The 22,120-nt window shown below is 43.3% G+C and overlaps 1 protein-coding gene across 2 annotated transcripts in view; it reads left to right on the top strand.

Moving 5' to 3' along the window:
• LOC129863498 (mitogen-activated protein kinase kinase kinase kinase 2-like) overlaps positions 1-22,120 on the top strand; it is a 34,425-nt gene extending 12,305 nt beyond the window's left edge. The window contains exons 21-32 of one of the 2 annotated variants that reach the window (XM_055935529.1): positions 2,292-2,376; positions 2,470-2,549; positions 2,641-2,701; positions 2,784-2,904; positions 3,525-3,583; positions 3,700-3,803; positions 19,943-20,117; positions 20,266-20,334; positions 20,505-20,591; positions 20,777-20,847; positions 20,949-21,004; positions 21,120-22,120. In XM_055935529.1, the coding sequence (XP_055791504.1) occupies positions 2,292-2,376; positions 2,470-2,549; positions 2,641-2,701; positions 2,784-2,904; positions 3,525-3,583; positions 3,700-3,803; positions 19,943-20,117; positions 20,266-20,334; positions 20,505-20,591; positions 20,777-20,847; positions 20,949-21,004; positions 21,120-21,207 (1,056 nt within the window). In that variant the 3' untranslated portion in view covers positions 21,208-22,120. Of the gene's footprint in view, positions 1-2,291; positions 2,377-2,469; positions 2,550-2,640; positions 2,702-2,783; positions 2,905-3,524; positions 3,584-3,699; positions 3,804-5,299; positions 10,829-19,942; positions 20,118-20,265; positions 20,335-20,504; positions 20,592-20,776; positions 20,848-20,948; positions 21,005-21,119 lie in introns of those variants that run through there. The other variant, XM_055935530.1, reaches the window with a different exon arrangement.

Below are 22,120 nucleotides of genomic sequence, written 5' to 3'. Positions count from 1 at the left end.
GTGAATGACAGAGTCAATAGCCTTAGCCAGGTCAATAAATACGGCTGCACAGTATTGTCTCTTATCGATGGCGGTTATGATATCGTTTAGGACCTTGAGCGTGGCTGAGGTGCACCCATGACCAGCTCTGAAAGCAGATTGCATAGCGGAGAAGGTATGGTGGGATTCAAAATGGTCGGTAATCTGTTTGTTAACTTGGCTCTCGAAGACCTTAGAAAGACAGGGTAGGATAGATATAGGTCTGTAGCAGTTTGGGTCAAGAGTGTCCCCCCCCTTTGAAGAGGGGGATGACCGCGGCAGCTTTCCAATCTTTGCGAATCTCAGACGTTACGAAAGAGAGGTTGAACAGGCTAGTAATAGGGGTTGCAACAATTTCAGGCAGATACTTTAAGAAAGAGAGGGTCTAGATTGTCTAGCCCGGCTGATTTGTAGGGGTCCAGATTTTGCAGCTCTTTCAGAACATCAGCTATCTTGATTTGGGTGAAGGAGAAATGGTGGGGGCTTGGGCGGGTTGCTGTGGAGGGTGCCGGGCAGTTGACCGACTGGGTTAGGGGTAGCCAGGTGGAAAGCATGGCCAGCCGTAGAGAAATACTTATTGAAATTCTCAATTATAGTGGATTTATCGGTGTTAAGTGTTTCCTAGCTTCAGAGCAGTGGGCAGCTGGGAGGAGGTGCTCTTATTCTCCATGGACTTTACAGTGTCCCTGAACTTTTTTGAGTTTGTACTACAGGATGCACATTTCTGTTTGAAAAAGCTAGCCTTAGCTTTCCTAACTGCCTGTGTATATTTGTTCCTAACTTCCCTGAAAAGTTGCATATCACAGGGCTATTCGATGCTAATGCAGAACGCCACAGGATGTTTTTGTGCTGGTCAAGGTTAGACAGGTCTGGAGTGAACCAAGGACTATATCTATTCCTAGTTCTACATTTTTTGAATGGAACATGCCTATTTAAGATGGTGAGGAAGGCACTTTTAAAGTATAACCAGGCATCCTCTACTGACGGGATGAGGTCAATGTCCTTCCAGGATACCCCGGCCAGGTCGATTAGAAAGGCCTGCTCGCAGGAGCGTTTGACGGTGATGAGGGGTGGTTGTTTGATCGCAGACCCATTACGGATGCAGGCAACGAGGCAGTGATCGCTGAGATTTTGATTGCAAACAGCAGAGGTGTATTTGGAGGGTGAGTTAGTTAGGATGATATCTATGAGGGTGCCCGTGTTTACGGATTTGGGGTTGTACCTGGTAGGTTCATTGATAATTTGTGTGAGATTGAGGGCATCAAGCTTAGATTGTAGGTTGGCCGAGGTGTTAAACATGTCCCAGTTTAGGTCACCCACGCAGTCGTGGGTGAACAGGCAGTAAAGGAGGGGACTAAGCACACACCCCTGTGGTGCCCCTGTGTTGAGGGTCAGCGGGGCGGAGGTGATGTTGTCTACCGCCACCACCTGTGGTCGGCCCATCAGGAAGTCGATGATCCAGTTGCAGAGGGAGGTTGTTCAGACCCTAAGTTTGGTGACGAGCTTGGAGGGGACAATGGGGTTTAACTCTGAGCTGTAGTCAATGAACAGCATTCTCACATAGGTTTTCCTCTTGTTTAGGTGGGTGAGGGCAGTGTGGAGAGCAATTGAGATTGCATCGTCTATGGCTTTGTTGGGGCAGTATGCAAATTGGAGTGGATCTACGGTGTCTGGGATGGTGGAGTTAATGTATGCCATAACCAGCCTCTCAAAGCACTTCATGATTGCAGAAGTGAGTGCTACAGGGTGGTAGTCATTGTGGCAGGAAGTCTTAGAGTTCTTGAGGACAGGAATGATGGTGGTCATCTTAAAACATGTGGAGATTACAAACTGGGACAAGGAGAGGTTGAAAATTACCGTGAATATGCCTGCCAGCTGTTCTGCGCATGCTCTGAGAATGTGCCCTGGAATAACCTCGGGACCCGCGGCCTTGCGGGTGTTGACCTGATTTAAAGACCTTTCTCACGTCGGCATTGGAGAGCGAGTTCACCCAGTCTTCTGGGTTGGTGACGGCCCTCACACCCAGCACGATGTTGTCGTTGTCAAAGCGTGCATAAAATGCATTGAGTTGGTCTGGTAGAGTGTCATTGTTGGGTCTTCCTTTGTATTCTGTAATAGACTGTAATAGACTCCCCTACCACATTCGGCGTGCATTGGAGCCTGTGTAGTATGATTCCACCTTATTTCTATACTTCCTTTTTCTTGTCTGATAACTCTGCCGAGGTCATAGCGGGACTGAAATGATGCACTTTGACCCACACAATCTTTTCCAGATGGGGGCTTGTTTTTCCAAGGTGTTTAATGGCTGTCCATTGAAGATTCACTGTGCTGTCACATGGGTCCTGCCAAAGACTAAAGGTACGCACAGGTTATAAAGACAAACAATAGGTAAATGGAGCTTCTGTCAAGCCAGTCAGATCTCAGGGATAATGTCTGACTTTTCTCCCTCAGATCAACACCTCATCCTGGGGACGGAGGAGGGCATCTACACCTTGAACCTCAACGAGCTCCATGAGGACACCATGGAGAAGGTAGCTACCATCAATTGGTTTAACACAAAAAGCAGTGTTGCTCTACCTGTCATTTTTTTGGTAATGTATTATTATGTATATATTTTTTCAGTTATTACCCCAGAGGTGCAGCTGGCTGTATGTCATGAACAACGTGCTAATGTCTATCTCAGGTAGGGCCCTCCATGTCTCCACAACACCCTAAAACGTATGTTCTATCTAGATGTGTGTGTTGACTGTCTTTGTGCTCCGTAGGGAAATCATCCCAGCTGTGCTCCCAGAGGCTGACTACGCTGTTTGACCATAGACACCTGCAGAAGAGGCAGGGCCACCTGTACATCAACGCCCACCGCCTCACTGAGAGGATCAACTCAAGGTAGGGACACTCCACCACTGGTCAGAAGGAGGCTGTAGTGAAAATACCAATGGTTTATATATACACTAGATAACTAATAGGGGGCGCTGTTTTGAAGCCACTGTGAAGCCACTTGGCATTCTCCCAATGTTCACAAAAATATTTTGGAAGCTATAGAAATCCATTTATCAATGTCTACATTTGTGTTTGCCACATTTATTCCATTACAGACACTTTAATGCATACCTTTTAAATTATATTATGTGAGCTAAACATAAAAATAGAAAATGAAAAATATATACAAACATTTTCCTTAGTGTAGTTTTTTTATTTATTGCTTCCACTACAACAAGAACATACTAAATACATGGAATTTGGACCTTGAAACATTTAATTGGAATACAGTAGAATTTCATTCATTATTTTGGAGGACTGCTCCTACTGGAAGTTTCAATATAACCAACAGGTGGCTTCAGATCCTCTCAATGGCCAATGCATAACATCAGCAATCCAGGGTTTATATACATCATTGTAAAATACCAGAGCACTGTTGCTTTTCACTGATACTAACATGAGAGGAAGGGAAATCATCCTGGAAATTGTACCAAAAAAATGTCATGTTAATGTGTTCTCTGTTTTAGAAAGTTTTCTGTGTCTGGGAAGATATCCGACACCAAAGGCTGTCGACGCTGCAGTGTTGGTAAGAAACATGTTATTTTAGTCTAAAATGGAGATGTACTGCACAATATCTGACTAAGACGACATCTCTCTCTCCCTCTCTTTCTGTCTCCCTTCTGCCTTATCGATGCTTCTCAGTGCATAACCCGTACACTGACAGCACATTTTTGTGTGCTGTTGTACCAACTGGCCTTGTCCTACTTCTATGGTATGAGCCTCTTCAGAAGTTCATGCAACTCAAGGTGTGTGATCCCAGTGCACATATATACAATGTTAGCATAGCTTTTTTTATATATACAGTACCAGTCAAAAGTTGACACACCTACACATTCCAGGGTTTTTCTTTATTTTACTGTTTTTATATTTCTGTAACACATATGGAGTCATGTAGTAACCAAAAAAGTGTTAAACAAATCAAAATATTTTTTATATTTGAGATTCTTCAAAGTAGCCACCATTTGCCTTGATGACAGCTTTGCACACTCTTGGCATTCTCTCAACCAGCTTCATGAGGTAGTCACCTGCAATGCATTTCAATTAACAGGTGTGCCTTGTTAATTTGTGGAATTTCTTTCCTTCTTAATGCATTAGAGCCAATCAGTTGTGTTGTGACCATGTAGGAGTTGTAAACAGAAGATAGCCCTATTTGGTAATAGACCAAGTCCATATTATGGCCAGAACAGCTCAAATAAGCAAAGAGAAAAAACAGTCCATCATTACTTTAAGACATGAAGGTCAGTCAATCCAAAAAATGAAGAACTTTGAAGTTTCTTCAAGTGCAGTCGCAAAAACCATCAAGCACTATGATGAAACTGGTTCTCATGAGGACCGCCACAGGAAAGGAAGACCCGGAGTTACATCTGCTGCAGAGGAGAAGTTCATTAGAGTTACCAGCCTCAGAAATTGCAGCCCAAATAAATGCTTCACAGAGTTCAAGTAACAGAAACGCATCTCAACAGCAACTGTTCAGAGTAGAATATGTGAATCAGGTCTTCATGGTCGAAATTGCTGCAAAGAAACCACTACTACAGGAAACCAATAAAAAGAAGAGACTTGCTTGGGCTAAGAACCACGAGCAATGTACATTAAACCGGTGGAAATCTGTCCTTTGGTTTGATGAGTCCAAATGTGAGATTTTTGGTTTCAACCGCTGTGTCTTTGAGATGCAGAGTAGGTCAACGGAGGATCTCCGCATGTGTGGTTCCCACCGTGAAGCATGGAGGAGGAGGGGGTGCTTTGCTGGTGACACTGTCTGTGATTTTTATTTTAGAATTCATAGCGCACTAAACCGTCATGGCTACCACAGCATTCTGCAGCAATACGCCATCCCATCTGGTTTGCGCTTAGTGGGAGTTTCATTTGTTTTTCAACAGGAACATATAACCCAACACACCTCCAGATTTTGTAAGGGCTATTTGACCAAGAAGGAGAGTGATGGAGTGCTGTATCAGATGACATGGCCTCCACAATCACCCAACCTCAAACCAATTGAGATGGTTTGGGATGAGTTGGACCGCAGAGTGCAGGAAAAGCAGCCAAGAAGTGCTCAGCATATATGGGAACTCCTTCAAGACTGTTGGAAAAGCAATCCAGGTGAAGCTGGTTGAGAGAACGCCAAGAGTGTTGTCGTGTCTTTACTATCATTAAATGTAAAGACTTATTTTATCAAATCAATTCTCTGTGTAATTATTATTATTATTATGTGATGAAACTAATCATGTAAACTTTAATTAACCAGGAAGTCGGGGCACCACGGGAAAAGGTTTGCAGTCTCTATTTCCCGAATCGACTCTTCAGATATTTTCATATCTTATCGAGTACAGTCTTCTTTTAATGATTGTTAATCTTTACCTTCTGTTAGTCTCATTCCAAACGTCGTAAAATTATTGGTTATCTGCACGAACCCTAGCTTAAATTATGAATCAGCGATATACAAATTGGCTTAATTATTTATTTACTAACTAACTAATCAAATCACAGAAATACAGGAAAACACACAATTTATTCATACATTGGGTTGCTACATGAAACAAAGAAAAAATCCTTAGCGGGCTAAGCCGATATGACAGCTTGGTAGACAAAAAGAAAGGGGTGGGACTGAGAGAGCAGGAAAGACAAATGGATTCACTACACACAGTCTATAATTATATTCATTGAAATGCTAATCCTTTGTACATGAACTGCCGCTCATTCGAGAATAATTGCAATGTACAGTTGAAGTCGGAAGTTTACATACTTAGGTTGGAGTCATTAAAACTAATTTTTAAACCACTCCACAAATTTCTTGTTAACAAACTGTAGTTTTGGCAAGTCGGTTAGGACATCTACTTTTGTGCATGACAAGTACTTTTTCCAACAATTGTTTACAGTCAGATTATTCCACTTATAATTCACCTTATCACAATTCATGTGGGTCAGAAGTTTACATACACTAAGTTGACTGTGCCTTTTAAACAGCTTGTAAAATTCCAGAAAATTATGTCATGGCTTTAAAAGCTTCTGATAGGCTAATTGACATCATTTGAGTCAATTGGAGGTCTACCTGTGGATGTATTTCAAGGCCTACCTTCAAACTCAGTGCCTTCTTGCTTGACATCATGGGAAAAACAAAACAGCCAAGACCTCAGAAAGAAAATTGTAGACCTCCACAAGTCTGGTTCATCCTTGGGAGCAATTTCCAAATGCCTGAAGGTACCACGTTCATCTGTACAAACAATGGTACGCAAGTATAAACACCATGGGACCACACAGCCTTCATACCGCTCAGGATGCAGACGCGTTGTGTCTCCTAGAGATGAATGTACACTGCTCAAAAAAATAAAGGGAACACTTAAACAACACAATGTAACTCCAAGTCAACCACACTTCTGTGAAATCAAATCAAACTGTCCACTTAGGAAGCAACACTGATTGACAATAAATTTCACATGCTATTGTGCAAATGGAATAAACAACAGGTGGAAATTATAGGCATTTAGCAAGACACCCCCAATAAAGGAGTGGTTGACCACAGACCACTTCTCAGTTCCCATGCTTCCTGGCTGATGTTTTGGTCACTTTTGAATGCTGGCGGTGCTCTCACTCTAGTGGTAGCATGAGACGGTGTCTACAACCCACACAAGTGGCTCAAGTAGTGCAGCTCATCCAGGATGGCACATCAATGCGAGCTGTGGCAAGAAGTTTTGCTGTGTCTGTCAGCGTAGTGTCCAGAGCATGGAGGCACTACCAGGAGACAGGCCAGTACATCAGGAGACGTGGAGGAGGCCGTAGGAGGGCAACAACCCAGAAGCAGGACCGCTACCTCCGCCTTTGTGCAAGGAGGAGCAGGAGGAGCACTGCCAGAGCCCTGCAAAATGACCTCCAGCAGGCCACAAATGTGCATGTGTCTGCTCAAACGGTCAGAAACAGACTCCATGAGGGTGGTATGAGGGCCCGACGTCCACAGGTGGGGGTTGTGCTTACAGCCCAACACCGTGCAGGACGTTTGGCATTTGCCAGAGAACACTAAGATAGGCAAATTCGCCACTGGCGCCCTGTGCTCTTCACAGATGAAAGCAGGTAAACACTGAGCACATGTGACAGAGTCTTGAGACGCCGTGGAGAACGTTCTGCTGCCTGCAACATCCTCCAGCATGACCGGTTTGGTGGTGGGTCAGTCATGGTGCGGGGTGGCATTTCTTTGGGGGGCCGCACAGCCCTCCATGTGCTCGCCAGAGGTAGCTTGACTGCCATTAGGTATCGAGATGAGATCCTCAGACCCCTTGTGAGACCATATGCTGGTGCGGTTGGCCCTGGGTTCCTCCTAATGCAAGACAATGCTAGACCTCATGTGGCTGGAGTGTGTCAGCAGTTCCTGCAAGAGGAAGGCATTGATGCTATGGACTGGCCCACCCGTTCCCCAGACCTGAATCCAATTGAGCACATCTGGGACATCATGTCTCACTCCATCCACCAACGCCACGTTGCACCACAGACTGTCCAGGAGTTGGCGGATGTTTTAGTCCAGGTCTGGGAGGAGATCCCTCAGGAGACCATCCGCCACCTCATCAGGAGCATGCCCAGGCGTGTTGTAGGGAGGTCATACAGGCCCGTGGAGGCCACACACACTACTGAGCCTCATTTTGACTTATTTTAAGGACATTACATCAAAGTTGGATCAGCCTGTAGTGTGGTTTTCCACTTTTAATTTTGAGTGTGACTTCAAATCCAGACCTCCATGGGTTGATAAATTTGATTTCCATTGATAATTTTTGTGTGATTTTTGTTGTCAGCACATTCAACTATGTAAAGAAAAAAGTATTTAATAAGAATATGTCATTCATTCAGATCTAGGATGTGTTATTTTTGTGTTCCCTTTATTTTTTTGAGCAGTGTACTTTGGTGCAAAAAGTGCAAATCAATCCCAGAACAACAGAAAAGGACCTTGTGAAGATGCTGGAGGAAACGAGTACACAAGTATCTATATCCACAGTAAAACGAGTCCAATATCGACATAACCTGAAAGCCCGCTGAGCAAGGAAGAAGCCACTGCTCAAAAACCGCCATAAAAATTCCAGACTATGGTTTGCAACTGCACATGGGGACAAAGATCGTACTTTTTGGATTAATGTCCTCTGGTCTGATGAAACAAAAATAGAACTCATTGGCCATAATGACCCTCGTTGTGTTTGGAGGAAAAGGGGGAGGCTTGCAAGCCGAAGTTCACTATCCCAACCGTGAAGCACGGGGGTGGCAAGCATCATGTTGTGGGGGTGTGTTGCTGCAGGAGGGACTGGTGCACTTCACAAAATAGCTGGCATAATGAGGGAGGAAAATTAAGGTGGATAAATTGAAGCAACATCTCAAGACATCAGTCAGGAAGTTAAAGCTTGGTCGCGAATGGGTCTTCCAAATGGACAATGACCCCAAGCATACTTCCAAAGTTGTAGCAAAATGGCTTAAGGACAACAAAGTCAAGGTATTGGAGTGGCCATCACAAAGCCCTGACCTTAAACCCATATAAAATTTGTTGGCAGAACTGAAAGTGTGTGTGAGCAAGGAGGCCTACAAACCTGACTCAGTTACACCAGCTCTGTCAGGAGGAATGTGCCAAAATTCACCCAACTTATTGTGGGAAGCTTGTGGAAGGCTACCTGAGACGTTTGACCCAAGTTAAACAATTTAAAGGCAATGCTACCAAATACTAATTGAGTATGTACACTTCTGACCCACTGGGAATGTGATGAAAGAAATAAAAGCTGAAATCATTCTTTCTACTATTATTCTGACATTTCACTTTCTTAAAATAAAGTGGTGATCCTAACTGACCTAAGATTACATTTTTACTTGGATTAATGTCAGGAATTGTGAAACTGAGTTTAAATGTATTTGGCTAAGGTGTATGTAAACTTCCGACTTCAACTGTATATATATTTACCCCCATATGTTGTTGTTGTCTTCTCTGTTGGAATCCTCGATCATCCTGTAGAGTCTCTGGTTGACTTTCATTGAAGTCAGTCTTTTGTGGTTGTAGGTGGTTAGGATGGATACTTCAGAGTACCATTAGGAAATGTTTTCATAGATAGATGCTTCGGCGGTAGTTGGTAATCTTGTTCTAGGTTTACGTAATTTCTAGCTGCAGACTAGTAAATATACGTCTAAGATTTGCTCTTAGTCTGTTTGGATCGATAGTCTCATAGTTTAACCTTTTCCAGCCGTGTAGCCAATGCTCCACGTGATATAGTCTTGTCCTTTTGGTGGAGTTGTATTTTAAACCACTTCACACACCAGCGTCACCCGGCATGTTTTGGTCTTTTTTTTTTTTTATTTTTTTTTGGGGGGGGGGTGGATCAGCTTAATATTGCGGAAAGAATGTTGCTTCCAATGTAATTGTCTGCATCATTTCCAATCCCCCATATTTTTTGGGGTAAATATATATATCCATTCACGTATGCATACATATACACATATATACATACACATACCTACATAGACATACATACTTTTTTTAAAGAGTATACCTTTATTATTATTCCCTGCAAACCCTACCACCGATCCCCCAATTGGAGTAAACTGATAAACATTTCTGTTTTTACCTTCGATTTATACATCTTATACACATTTTACAGACACAGTCTACTTTATAATAGTTCTCTCTTGTTTGTTCTTAGTCCTTCCTCTATTTCTGTTGTCCATCCAGTTTAATTTCCACTTGTAACTGTGCTATTTCACAATAGCTCCGCACCTATACACATTTCACAGATCCCGTATGCCCTACATTGTTTATCTTGTTATTAGTCCCACCCTTCAGCTCCACTCAACCTTTCCCATCTATCTTCCAACATCATTCATTTCGGATTTTTATTTGCCATATATTTTTCAACTGTGCTGTGATGCTTCACAAAAGATTTGAATCTTCCTATTCTCATAGCTTCCACGGATTGTAAATTAAAAATAAACATTTTGCTAAAATAATTATTATATTATTGATTGATTGACTATGGCTTTTCAAATCCCCCAGTATTGCTATCTGTAGCGTTAGTTCTACGCAAATGTTGCAATTCTTCAACCATTCCTGGACCTGTGACCAAAAACGAGCTACATGCGGACAATACCAAAATAAATGGTCTAATGACTCTGCCTCCTCACAGCAGAATCTACAGAGCTGAGAAGATTGTATCCCCCATATATATAACATTCTATTAGTTGCAAGAATTTTGTACAATAATTTAAATTGTACAAAAAAAGTTTTGAATCCGGCGTTGTTTTGCGTATCAATTCATAAACCATGTGCCATGGAATGGGTACATCGAAAATCTCTTCCCAACTATTTTGCAATTTATATGGCACAGCTGTAAGTTTTTTGGTCCTTAAATGAAATTGGTATATGTTTTTATTTATCACACTTTTCTTTAACCATTTATGTTCTTTAATATAAGGCCGACATACAAGTTCCTTACTTTTATCCCCTTCCACCTGCCTCTTCCATTTTTGTGGTAATGCTGCAATTAATTGGTTGTAATTTTGGGTAGAGCAGACATTTCCATATGTCTGTGTTAGCTGCATGTGTGACATTACTCCACCAGTCCTATTTATGATATCATTCACAAAAATTATACCTTTTTTAAAAATTTCTTCGATAAATACAGTTTTTTTTTATCAATTACTATATTTGAATTTAACCACAAGATGTGTTGTACTATTTGTTCCGTCCTTTCAGGTGGATTAAACTGAAATTGCAACCAACTTTCTAAGGCTTGTTTAAAAAATAAAGATATTTTGGAGATTATTTCCTTTTCAAGCAACCGAAAGTGAGCAGGTGTAATCTGAATAAAGGGAAAAAGGCCCTTCTTGAACATAGGATGAGACATTCGTACCAATCTACTAGAGAACCAGTTTGGATTTAAGTATAACTTTTGTATGACTGATGCCTTTAGTGAGAAGTCTAATGCTTTAATATTTAATAATTTCTGCCCTCCGAATTCATATTCGTTATATAAATAGGCCCTTTTAATTTTATCTGGCTTGCCGTTCCAAATAAAATTGAATATTTTTTGTTCATATAATTTAAAAAGCAGGTCACTAGGTGTAGGCAAAACCATAAGCAAATAGGTAAACTGTGATATGATTAAAGAGTTAATCAGGGTGATTTTCCCACAAATAGACAGGTATTTTCCTTTCCATGGTAGCAAGATCTTATCTATTTTTGCTAACTTTCTATAAAAATTTATTGGAGTGAGATCATTTCTTTCTTTTGGGATTTGTATACCGAGTATGTCCACATCACCGTCAGACCATTTAATTGGTAAACTACGTGGCAATGTAAAATGTGTATTTTTTAGTGATCCAATACGTAATATGGTACATTTATCATAATTTGGTTTTAATCCAGAGAGGATAGCAAATGTATTTAGATCCTCTAAGAGGCCGTGGAGAGATTATAGTTGTAGTTTTAAAAGAAAACATTAATCATCAGCGTACAATGACACCTTAGTTTTTAGGCCCTGGATTTCTAATCCCTTAATATTAATGTTTGATCTAATTTTAACAGCTAACATTTCGATGGCAATAATAAATAGATATGCCGATAGTGGACAACCTTGTTTTACTCCTCTAGATAGTTTAAAACTTTCTGAGATGTAGCCATTATTTACTATTTTACACCTAGGGTTACTATACATAATTTTTAAACATTTTATAAGAGATTCCCCAAAATTGAAATATACTAGGCATTTATATATAAACTCCAGTCGTACTTTATCAAAAGCCTTTTCAAAATCAGCTATGAAAACCAGGCCTGGTGTCCCCGATATTTCATAGTGTTCTATTGTTTCCAGTACTTGCCTTATATTATCTCCAATGTATCGTCCATGTAAAAAACCTGTCTGATTAGGATGAATAATATCTGACACAACTTTTTTTATTCTATGCGCCAAGCATTTTGCTAGGATTTTTGCATCACAACACTGAAGTGTAAGAGGTCTCCAATTTTTTAAATGGACTGGATCTTTATATATACCACTTGGGTCCTGTTTCAGTAATAATGATATCACACCTTCTTGTTGCGTGTCTGATAATCTATCATTTATATAGGAGTGGTTAAAACAAACTAATAATGGTCCTTTGAGTATATCAAAAAAATGTTTGTATACTTCCACTGGTATGCCATCCAGTCCTGGAGTTTTCCCATCCTTAAAGGCCCCAATTGCATCAAGTAGTTCCTCCTCTGTAATTAGGCCTTCACATGAGTCTTTCTGTACAGATGTTAATTTTACATTATTATCAGGGAAAAAATCCATACAATTAGTTTCAGTTAGTGGAGATGGAGGAGCCTGAAACGAAAATATATTCTTAAAGTACTTTACTTCCTCTTTCAAAATATCATTTGGTGAATCATGCGTGACTCCATCATTTGTAACCATTTTTAATACGTTTTTTTTGGTCTAGTGTTGCTTGTAGAGTTGATACATTCTTATATATATTGTCTAAGAAGCTTGGATCATCATTATTCGGACCGTATAGGTTAATAAGCCATATATGTTTATTGTCCAATAACATATTTAAAATAATCCATCTACCTTGAGGATCTGTTTGGACAAGTTGCACATTTGGATCAAAGTTATTATTAATTAAAACCATCACCCCTTTTGAATTTCTTTGCCCATGGGAGAAATATATTTCGCCCCCCCAGTTCTTTTTCCACAAAACTTCATCTAAAACTGTTGAATGGGTTTCCTGTAAACAGTAGATATTATAATCATTCTCTTTTAGCCAGGTAAATAGTGATCGTCTTTTCTTATTATCTGCTAAGCCATTACAATTGTAACTGGCTATACTTATTTCACCACTTACCATAATGAGACACACCTTTCAATTATTTTTATCAAAATATATGTTTGTAAACGTCCTATTAAAAAGTAACATAATGATTGAGTGTCTATATAGTTGTACCATGACATTTGCATCTCCACTAAGCAAACCTCCAATTGGTCCCCACTATTCCACCCGCCAAAAGCCCACATCTCGAGTTGGGTTGTCATCCCAATGCCCGGCAGACCACCCCCGACCCCCCGCATCGCACAGCCCCGGACCGACTGGGATCCATCCTTCGAAAAGTGCACACAGCACCATCCACCGAACCGAAGCAGATCCATTGCCAAATGCATTTCCATCGCCCTCACCTCGATTTTTATTACATATTGCTGTGAATCATCCTCTATAGTCCCTAACATCTTTTACTTCTTCCTTCGCAACAGTTGTGGGATACACACATACACCCACACACATTCAGCCCTTACCCCCACACAACCATAAGTTCACCCTCTCAACAATTGCACCATCCCAGAGCCCAACTCAAGATGGGTCATGATTTACAAATGTACTTGCAGTTGCAGCTGCATGAGAAGGCCTGCAAGACCGTGCAAAAAATGAGCATAAATGTAGAGATTTATTTACCATTGTCACATCCTAGATGATGGAGGTCAAATGTACACCTTCTTCCTGAAACACCCACAATACGGTCATCCATTTTGACCATGTTCCCAAGCATCTCCATGCAGTCCGATTGGTTTCGTGCCACCAGGGCCACAATAATATACCCCCTCTCTGAATGTCCGAGTGTGACCCCCTCCCCATGGGTTACTGCAGCTAGTGTTGCCAGAACTGCCACTGCCTGGGTGGGGGCACCCCACCGGAATCCCCACCGGCTAGGTACAAGGTCATCAAGGTTCTCATTAGCAGCTTTGAGAATTTCCTTGTTTATTATGCTCTCCCTTTAGGGGGCTTTGGCTTTGCAGGACCAACCCTGCCAAGCAGGCTCAGAATCTTGAGGGGGCAGTGCTGCTCTTGGTCCCTGACCTCATTTTGGCTGCATACAGACCGCTTACAGCATGCACATAAAACAGTTAGGGACTTCTCCTTAGTATCTGGGCCATTCATGTGGGTGTCTAGGGTATAGGGCCATGGACCGTACCATTAAAATAGGATAATAAATAATTCGATATAATTTATTTTAAAAATGTAGTTCCCCATGATAGGACAATAAATAAATAAGACGTATAATTCATTATAAAAGTATATCCATCATCTGAACAACATTGAAAACCCTCTCATACCCGGCCCACAGCAATACACTGGCTCTGGGATATGCAACTATTTCATTACTCACTCACTCAACTTTCCAAACATAACAAATAAAAATAAACACACACCACACCATCCACACATACTGTGCCTTCTGTTTACTTAGTTTTTATCTTCACTATATAGAAATAGTGCTTGTGTTCAATTAGTTATATGTGAAGATTAATAGAAAAGCTATATTTTGTATTGTATTGTTACAATCAGTAACCGGGCTTGAATTGTGTTTATTTTCCTCATCTATGAGAACTTTGTAATTTTTAAAATAACCATGGAGTAATCTTTGTGTGTCTGAACAACTGGTTATCAATATATAGTTTATCAACGACGAGAGCTACTCGTTTCGCTTTTAATCTATTTTCTTAGAAAATTGGATACAGAACTTTGCGCCGTTCTGCAATTTCTTTCGGAAACTGATCATTCATGCCAATTTTGGTCCCAGCAAGTCTTTTAACCATTATTTTATCTTTAAATTAAACAAATTTGGCAACGATTGGGCGTTCGTACCTCTGCCCTCTCTGTCCGAGGCGGTGTACACGTTCAAGTTGGATCTTATCGATAACTTCGCGCGGTATCTGAAGCGCTGCAAAAAGGAACTCTCTAACTACAGATTCAGGAACCTCTCCTTCTTTCTCTTGGATACCTGTAAGTACCAAATTCTCTCTCATGGATCTAGTTTGTATGTCCAGTAAGCATTCCTTCAGAACGTTGTTCTCCTTTTTAAATTCATTCATTTCGGTTTCAATCTTATTGACCGTCCCTTTTAGCGCGTGTGTTTCCTTCTCCAAAGCCGCAGCTTTTTCATCACTCATCTCTAGGCTTGCCTTCAACTCTTTTATATCTTTACTAACTAATTCAAGTATACCCAGTTTGTCATTTATTGATTTTAACAGATCGGTTTCGACCTTTACCATTGCAGGTGGTGAGAATATTAGATCATCAGTGTCGGTTGAGGAGTCACGTTTTCGTTTTTGATTCGGTTCCCCTGTCTTATTCTCCGTCATGTTTGGGTGTTGCTTGTTTTCGTAATATTTGTCGATAAATGTCTCTAGTCTTAGGATTTGTTTTGTGTTATTATCCAGATTGAAGGTTATCACCCACCAGATTATTTAGTGCTAATATTTTTGTCTAATTTAGCAGATATTTTGAATATTATGTTTTATCTTGAGGTGCTCTACATAACTTCGTTCAGTCCGCCATTACCTTTACGTTACCTTTACGTCCGCCGTCTACGTCCTCTCATGTTTTGGTCTTAACCATTCAAGACGTCCAGCTTACCGTGTGTCTCTTTGGCATGAAATGTAAATTTCGCCACAGGTGGTTTTATACATTTCAGTAGAAAAGGGCGGTTCCATGACGCCTGATGTAATGGCTGGCCTAACGGGGGCGTGGCCATTGCAACTTTACATGGAAGACAATTCTCTCATTTTAAAGGTTATCACATTACATAATTTCACAAATAGTTTCATGTTTATGTAACAGTTTAACTTTAGTCCGTCCCCTCGCCCCGAACCGGGCGCGAACCAGGGATCCTCTGCACACATCAACAACAGTCACCCACGAAGCGTCGTTACCCATCGCTCCACAAAAGCCGCGGCCCTTGCAGAGCAAGGGGAAACACTACTTCAAGGTCTCAGAGCAAGTGACGTCACCGATTGAAAGGCTATTAGCGCGCACCACCGCTAACTAGCTAGCCATTTCACATCCGTTACATTTAATCACATACATTTCACAATATTTAGATCTAAACCTGACAGCTGGGAAATGTACACTTTAGGAGATACCGTTATGTGTGTGTCTGTCACGATCGTGTGGCGGATTGACGGACCAAAACGCAGCACTTGGAAAATAAGCCATCTTCTTTTATTATAAAGATGACGAAAAATAAACACGAAACACTTAATACAAACTAACAAAACAACAAATGATCGTGAAGCTAAATAACGATGTGCACACACTGGCTACAAACGTTCTGACATAGACAATTACTCACAACCAATGAGAGCCTATGGCTACCCTAAATAAGGCTCCCAATCAGAGACAACCGAAATCAGCTGTCTCTAATTGGGAACTCATTCAGGTAACCATAGACTCTCCTAGACAACTAAACATACATAGACAACGCTAGACATCTACACTCAACACAAACCCATATACTACACCCCATAACCCCTTTACCATATAAACACCCAAAACTAACAAAACATAAACATTCCCCATGTCACACCCTGACCTAACTAAAATAATCAAGAAAACAAAGAATACTAAGGCCAGGGCGTGACATAACCCCCCCCTTGAGGCGCGAACTCCGGGCGCACCATACACAGTCTAGGGGAGGGTCTGGGTGGGCTTCCCTCCACGGTGGCGGCTCCGGCTCTGGTCGTGGTCCCCACTTCACCACAGTCCCTAACCACCTCCTTAGCTTCTTCAAAATGACCCCTCTCCACATTAACCCCATTGCATTAAGGGGCAGTTCTGGACTAAGGGGCAGCTCCGGACTAAGGGGCAGTACCAGGGTAAGGGGCAGTACCAGGGTCAGGGGCAGTACCAGGGTCAGGGGCAGTACCAGGGTCAGGGGCAGTACCAGGGTAAGGGGCAGTACCAGGGTAAGGGGCAGCACCAGGATAAGGGGCAGCACCAGGATAAGGGGCAGCACCAGGATAAGGGGCAGCTCCGGACTGAAGAATGGCAGCTCCGGACTGAGGGACTGCAGCTCCGGACTGAGGGATGGCCCATGGCTGGCTGACGGATCTGGCTGCTCATGGCTAGCTGACGGATCTGGCTGCTCATGGCTAGCTGACGGATCTGGCTGCTCATGGCTAGCTGACGGATCTGGCTGCTCATGGCTAGCTGACGGATCTGGCTGCTCATGGCTAGCTGACGGATCTGGCTGCTCATGGCTAGCTGACGGATCTGGCTGCTCATGGCTAGCTGACGGATCTGGCTGCTCATGGCTAGCTGACGGATCTGGCTGCTCATGGCTAGCTGACGGATCTGGCTGCTCATGGCTGGCTGACGGATCTGGCTGCTCATGGCTAGCTGACGGATCTGGCTGCTCATGGCTAGCTGACGGATCTGGCTGCTCATGGCTGGCTGACGGATCTGGCTGCTCATGGCTGGCTGACGGATCTGGCTGCTCATGGCTGGCTGACTGATCTGGCTGCTCCTGTCTGGTTGGCGGCTCTGACAGATCCTGTCTGGTTGGCGGCTCTGGCAGATCCTGTCTGGTTGGCGGCTCTGGCGGATCCTGTCTGGTTGGCGGCTCTAGCGGCTCCTGTCTGGCGGACGGCTCTAGCGGCTCCTGTCTGGCGGACGGCTCTAGCGGCTCCTGTCTGGCGGACGGCTCAGTAGGCTCATGGCAGACGGGCGGCTTTGCAGGCTCATGGCAGACGGGCGGCTTTGCAGGCTCATGGCAGACGGATGGCTCAGATGGCGCTGGGGAGACGGATGGCTCAGATGGCGCTGGGGAGACGGATGGCTCAGATGGCACTGGGGAGACGGATGGCTCAGATGGCACTGGGGAGACGGATGGCTCAGATGGCGCTGGGGAGACGGATGGCTCAGATGGCGCTGGGGAGACGGATGGCTCAGATGGCGCTGGGGAGACGGGCAGTTCAGTCATCGCTGTGCAGACAGCAGACTCCTGCCGGCTGAGGCGCACTGTAGGCCTGGTGCGTGGTGCCGGGACTGGTGGCACCGGGCTGGGGACACGCATCTCAGGGCTAGTGCGGGGAGAAGGAACAGGGCATACTGGACCCTGGGAGCGCACATTAGGCCTAGTGCGTGGTGCCGGAACTGGTGGTACCGGGCTGGGGACACGCATCTCAGGGCTAGTGCGGGGAGCAGGAACAGGGCATACTGGACCCTGGGGACGCACATTAGGCCTAGTGCGTGGGGCCGGAACTGGTGGTACCGGACTGGGGACACGCATCTCAGGGCTAATGCGGGGAGCAGCAACAGGACGCACAGGACTCTGGGTACACACAGGAGGCTTGGTGCGTAATTTAGGCACTGGTGGTAAAGGGCTGGAGACACGCACCATAAGGCTAGTGCGTGGAGGAGGCACTGGTTGTACTGGGCTGGGGACCGTCACAGGAGAGTTAGTACATAGGGCTAATATAGGAGGTGCAGGACTAGGGAGGCGTACAGGAGGCCTGGTTCGTGGGACTGTCCTTTCCAGACGGTTAGCACGCACATCAGGACGAGCATGTAGAGCTGACTCAGGTAACCTCACATCCCGCACACGCTCTGTCGGGTGGATCTTGTGCCTCACGCACCAACACAGCAGCTCCCTCATTTCACTCTCTTCCAACCTCCCCAATAAATCCTTAACCGTCTCTGCATCATTCCCATTGCTCCCCTCCAATCTCAGCCCGACTGGCTCAGGTTCCCTCTTAGAGGAAGCACGGGAAGCACGGGAAGTTGACGCAGTTCTCCCATCAGGACTCGCCACATTCCTCATGAGCCCCTCCCCAAGAAATTTTTGGGTATTACTCACGGGTCTCCAGCCTTGCTTCCTTGCTGCCTCCTCATATCGCCTCCTCTCGGCTTTCGCTGCCTCCAGCTCTTCACGAGGGAGGCGATATTCTCCAGGTTGAGCCCAAGGTCCCTTTCCTTCCAATTCGTCCTCCCATCTCCAGAAATCCTGTGTAGGTAGGTCCTGTTGCCGCCTTCCATGCCGCTTGGTCCTATGGTGAGTAATTCTGTCACGATCGTGTGGCGGATTGACGGACCAAAACGCAGCACTTGGAAAATAAGCCATCTTCTTTTATTATAAAGATGACGAAAAATAAACACGAAACACTTAATACAAACTAACAAAACAACAAATGATCGTGAAGCTAAATAACGATGTGCACACACTGGCTACAAACGTTCTGACATAGACAATTACTCACAACCAATGAGAGCCTATGGCTACCCTAAATAAGGCTCCCAATCAGAGACAACCGAAATCAGCTGTCTCTAATTGGGAACTCATTCAGGTAACCATAGACTCTCCTAGACAACTAAACATACATAGACAACGCTAGACATCTACACTCAACACAAACCCATATACTACACCCCATAACCCCTTTACCATATAAACACCCAAAACTAACAAAACATAAACATTCCCCATGTCACACCCTGACCTAACTAAAATAATCAAGAAAACAAAGAATACTAAGGCCAGGGCGTGACAGTGTCCTGTCCTTCTTGAGATCACCAAATGAAACACACTCGTCATAACTGTCCCTTAAGTGTCCACGGACCATTCTCAAAAGTAGAAATATTGTTTAATTCTCCCATTTTGGGGATTTAGGAATTTGGCCAAGTGAAGTCCTTTGTTCTCTCCGTTCTCTCTCCCTCTACTGCATGGCAGTTTCTACCTGATTATTTATGAGGTACTAAACCTGGTTTAGGAGAGAGAGAGAGAGAGAGCGAGAGAGTGTGTGTGAGTGAGGGAGGGAGGGAGCCACGATCTACACCCAAAAAGGGCCACGTCATGACAGTGTGTAAACCTTTCATCAAGGCAAAGGGTGGCTACTTTGAAAAATATTTGTTTTGTTTATTTGTTTAACACTTTTTTTTGGTTACTACAGGATTCCATATGTGTTTTTTCAAAGTTTTGATGTCTTCACTATTATTCTATAATGTAAAAATAAAGAAAAACCCTTGCATGAGTAGAGGTGTCCAAAATTTTGACTGTTACTGTATATAGAAAAGCATCGCAAAGCATTCCGACGATGTCCGTCCCACTCTCTCCTTCCCCTCTCAGTACATAGCTGTGAGTCTCCCAGAAACCCTCCCCATCTTTGAGCTGCTTATCCTGGAGACTGATGAGCTGCCACAGGTGTGTGTAGGTGTGAGTAGGCTACAGACCCCTGTCGAGACCTGTGAGCGGGTCCACTTTGACATCATCCACCTGAATGACACACCAAGAGCCCAGTCAGGTACTGTAGATGGAATCGATGTCATTATTATTATTATTATTATGCTCATCACCCTCCATCACTAATTGGATATTTTAATGTAGTTTTAATCTAGACAAACACCAGCAGTGTACAAGCTGTGATGCTATTGTTTGTGACGTTTTCACAGATAGTCGATCTATGAAGGTGATGCAGGTAACCCAGCTGGACAGAGACACAGCCCTGATCGGTCTGGAGAGTGAGTTCGTTCTTTTTTTTTTCATTTTTTTTTTCAATAGTCTTCTTTCAGTATCATTTGGTCAGGAACATTTGATGTGCTAGTGTTCTATTCAGAGCGATAAAGACCCTTGAATGAAAGAAAAAAAGCAATGATTGAATTGTGACTGTTTTTCCATTGTACCTTTGCAGATACTGTGAACATTGTGAACCTGGATGGCAGCCCAAGCAAAGGAATGACCTCAAAGTTGACCTTTGACTTTTCCATTGAGACTCTTGGTAAGGGAATAGATGCGTTCTGCATTCTAATCATTTAGCTTGGTGTCTGGATTGGAGCAGAGGAGGGGGGGGGGGGGGGGTGATGATTGAGACCATTCCATTGACTCCTTTCCAGCCATTACTATGAGCCGTCCTCCCCTCAGCAGCCTCAACTGGATTGGAGGTGACTAAATTGTTCTTTGCAGTATGTTTGCAGGACAGTGTTCTGGCCTTCTGGAAGCATGGGCTTAAAGGTAGAAGCCTACATGGTGATGAGGTAAGGCAGAACAAGTTTTTCATGCCAGGCTAGCTTTTTGGTATTGTCAGACTCCTATTGACAATAAAATTATGTTGTGACATCTGTGATATTTTTCATAGGTTACACAAGAGATCACGGATGAAAGTCGAATATTCAGAGTCTTGGGAACCTCAAGGCATGTCTCTTAATTATAGGAGTTTGATAGCAATTTGATAACAAAACATTTCTGTCAAATCATTGAAGCAAAATAAAAAATGTGTTGCACATTAACATATGCTTTCATTCCTCAGGGACATTATCTTGCAGAGTACTCCCACGGACAATCCATCAGCCTTAAGCAACTTGTACATCCTGACAGGTCATGAGAGTAGCTACTGAAGAAATCAGAGAATGGAGGACATTCTGTCTCGAGGAAGTACACAGCAGTCTCCTGCTACTCCTAAAAGGACAAGCGCAAAGTCAATAAGGATGGAACAAGGAGCAAAGCTGCTTACAATGGCGAGTTGTTTGCAGAAGAGACACTGCAGGAACTGTCTGAGCTGTGATTGGAGTGGGTCTCCTCAGGCTCTCTTCACATCCATGTGCCAAATGGACCTGTGAATATCAGTGGTTCTTAACATTACCATTGGTCTAGGCTACATAAATATCTTGGCAAGGATTTAATCATCTGACTGGTTGTGACTGGGAGAGTTTTTCCCCCCCAACTGTATCTCAAGACTGTCTAAGTCTGCAGTAACCCAGTACCAGTCTCGACAATACTTCCCATAGGGCTGTGGTGTCAGTACTGAAGGGAAGAAAAGTAGAGGACACAGTGTCCATGGTGTGAGGTGGAAAGCAATGGTATAATGTAGTAGCAGCTCTGTGTGTAGGCTACCTGAGAAGAAGTTATATGCTGTGAAAAACACTTATTCACCATGGGTTGATGCACAGGAGGCTGCTGAGGGAAGAATGGCTCATAATAGTGACTGAAACGGAGCAAATGAAGGGCATTAAACACCTGGAAACCATGTGTTTGATGTATTTGATACCTTTCTACTGATTCCGCTCAAGTCATTAACACAAGCTCGTTTTCCCAGATTAACGTTCCACCAACCTCCTGTGGCTGATAGAGAATAAATATGGAAAACATAACAGTGACAGCAATTGTTTTTTCAGTGTTCTAATTAACAGTATCAAATGTCAACAATATGTGATTTATAGAGGCCTATTAGATTTGTTGTGCTGTGAAGCTGGCTGCTATACTCAAAATAATAAAACTGACCAGATGGATTCCCTGTCAAGCAGAAACAAA

The sequence above is a fragment of the Salvelinus fontinalis genome, chromosome 10, assembly GCF_029448725.1.
Source record: "Salvelinus fontinalis isolate EN_2023a chromosome 10, ASM2944872v1, whole genome shotgun sequence".
Taxonomy (NCBI): domain Eukaryota; kingdom Metazoa; phylum Chordata; class Actinopteri; order Salmoniformes; family Salmonidae; genus Salvelinus; species Salvelinus fontinalis.
Note: the sequence above shows the minus strand (reverse complement) of the source record. Positions and strands in the feature narration are given on the sequence as shown.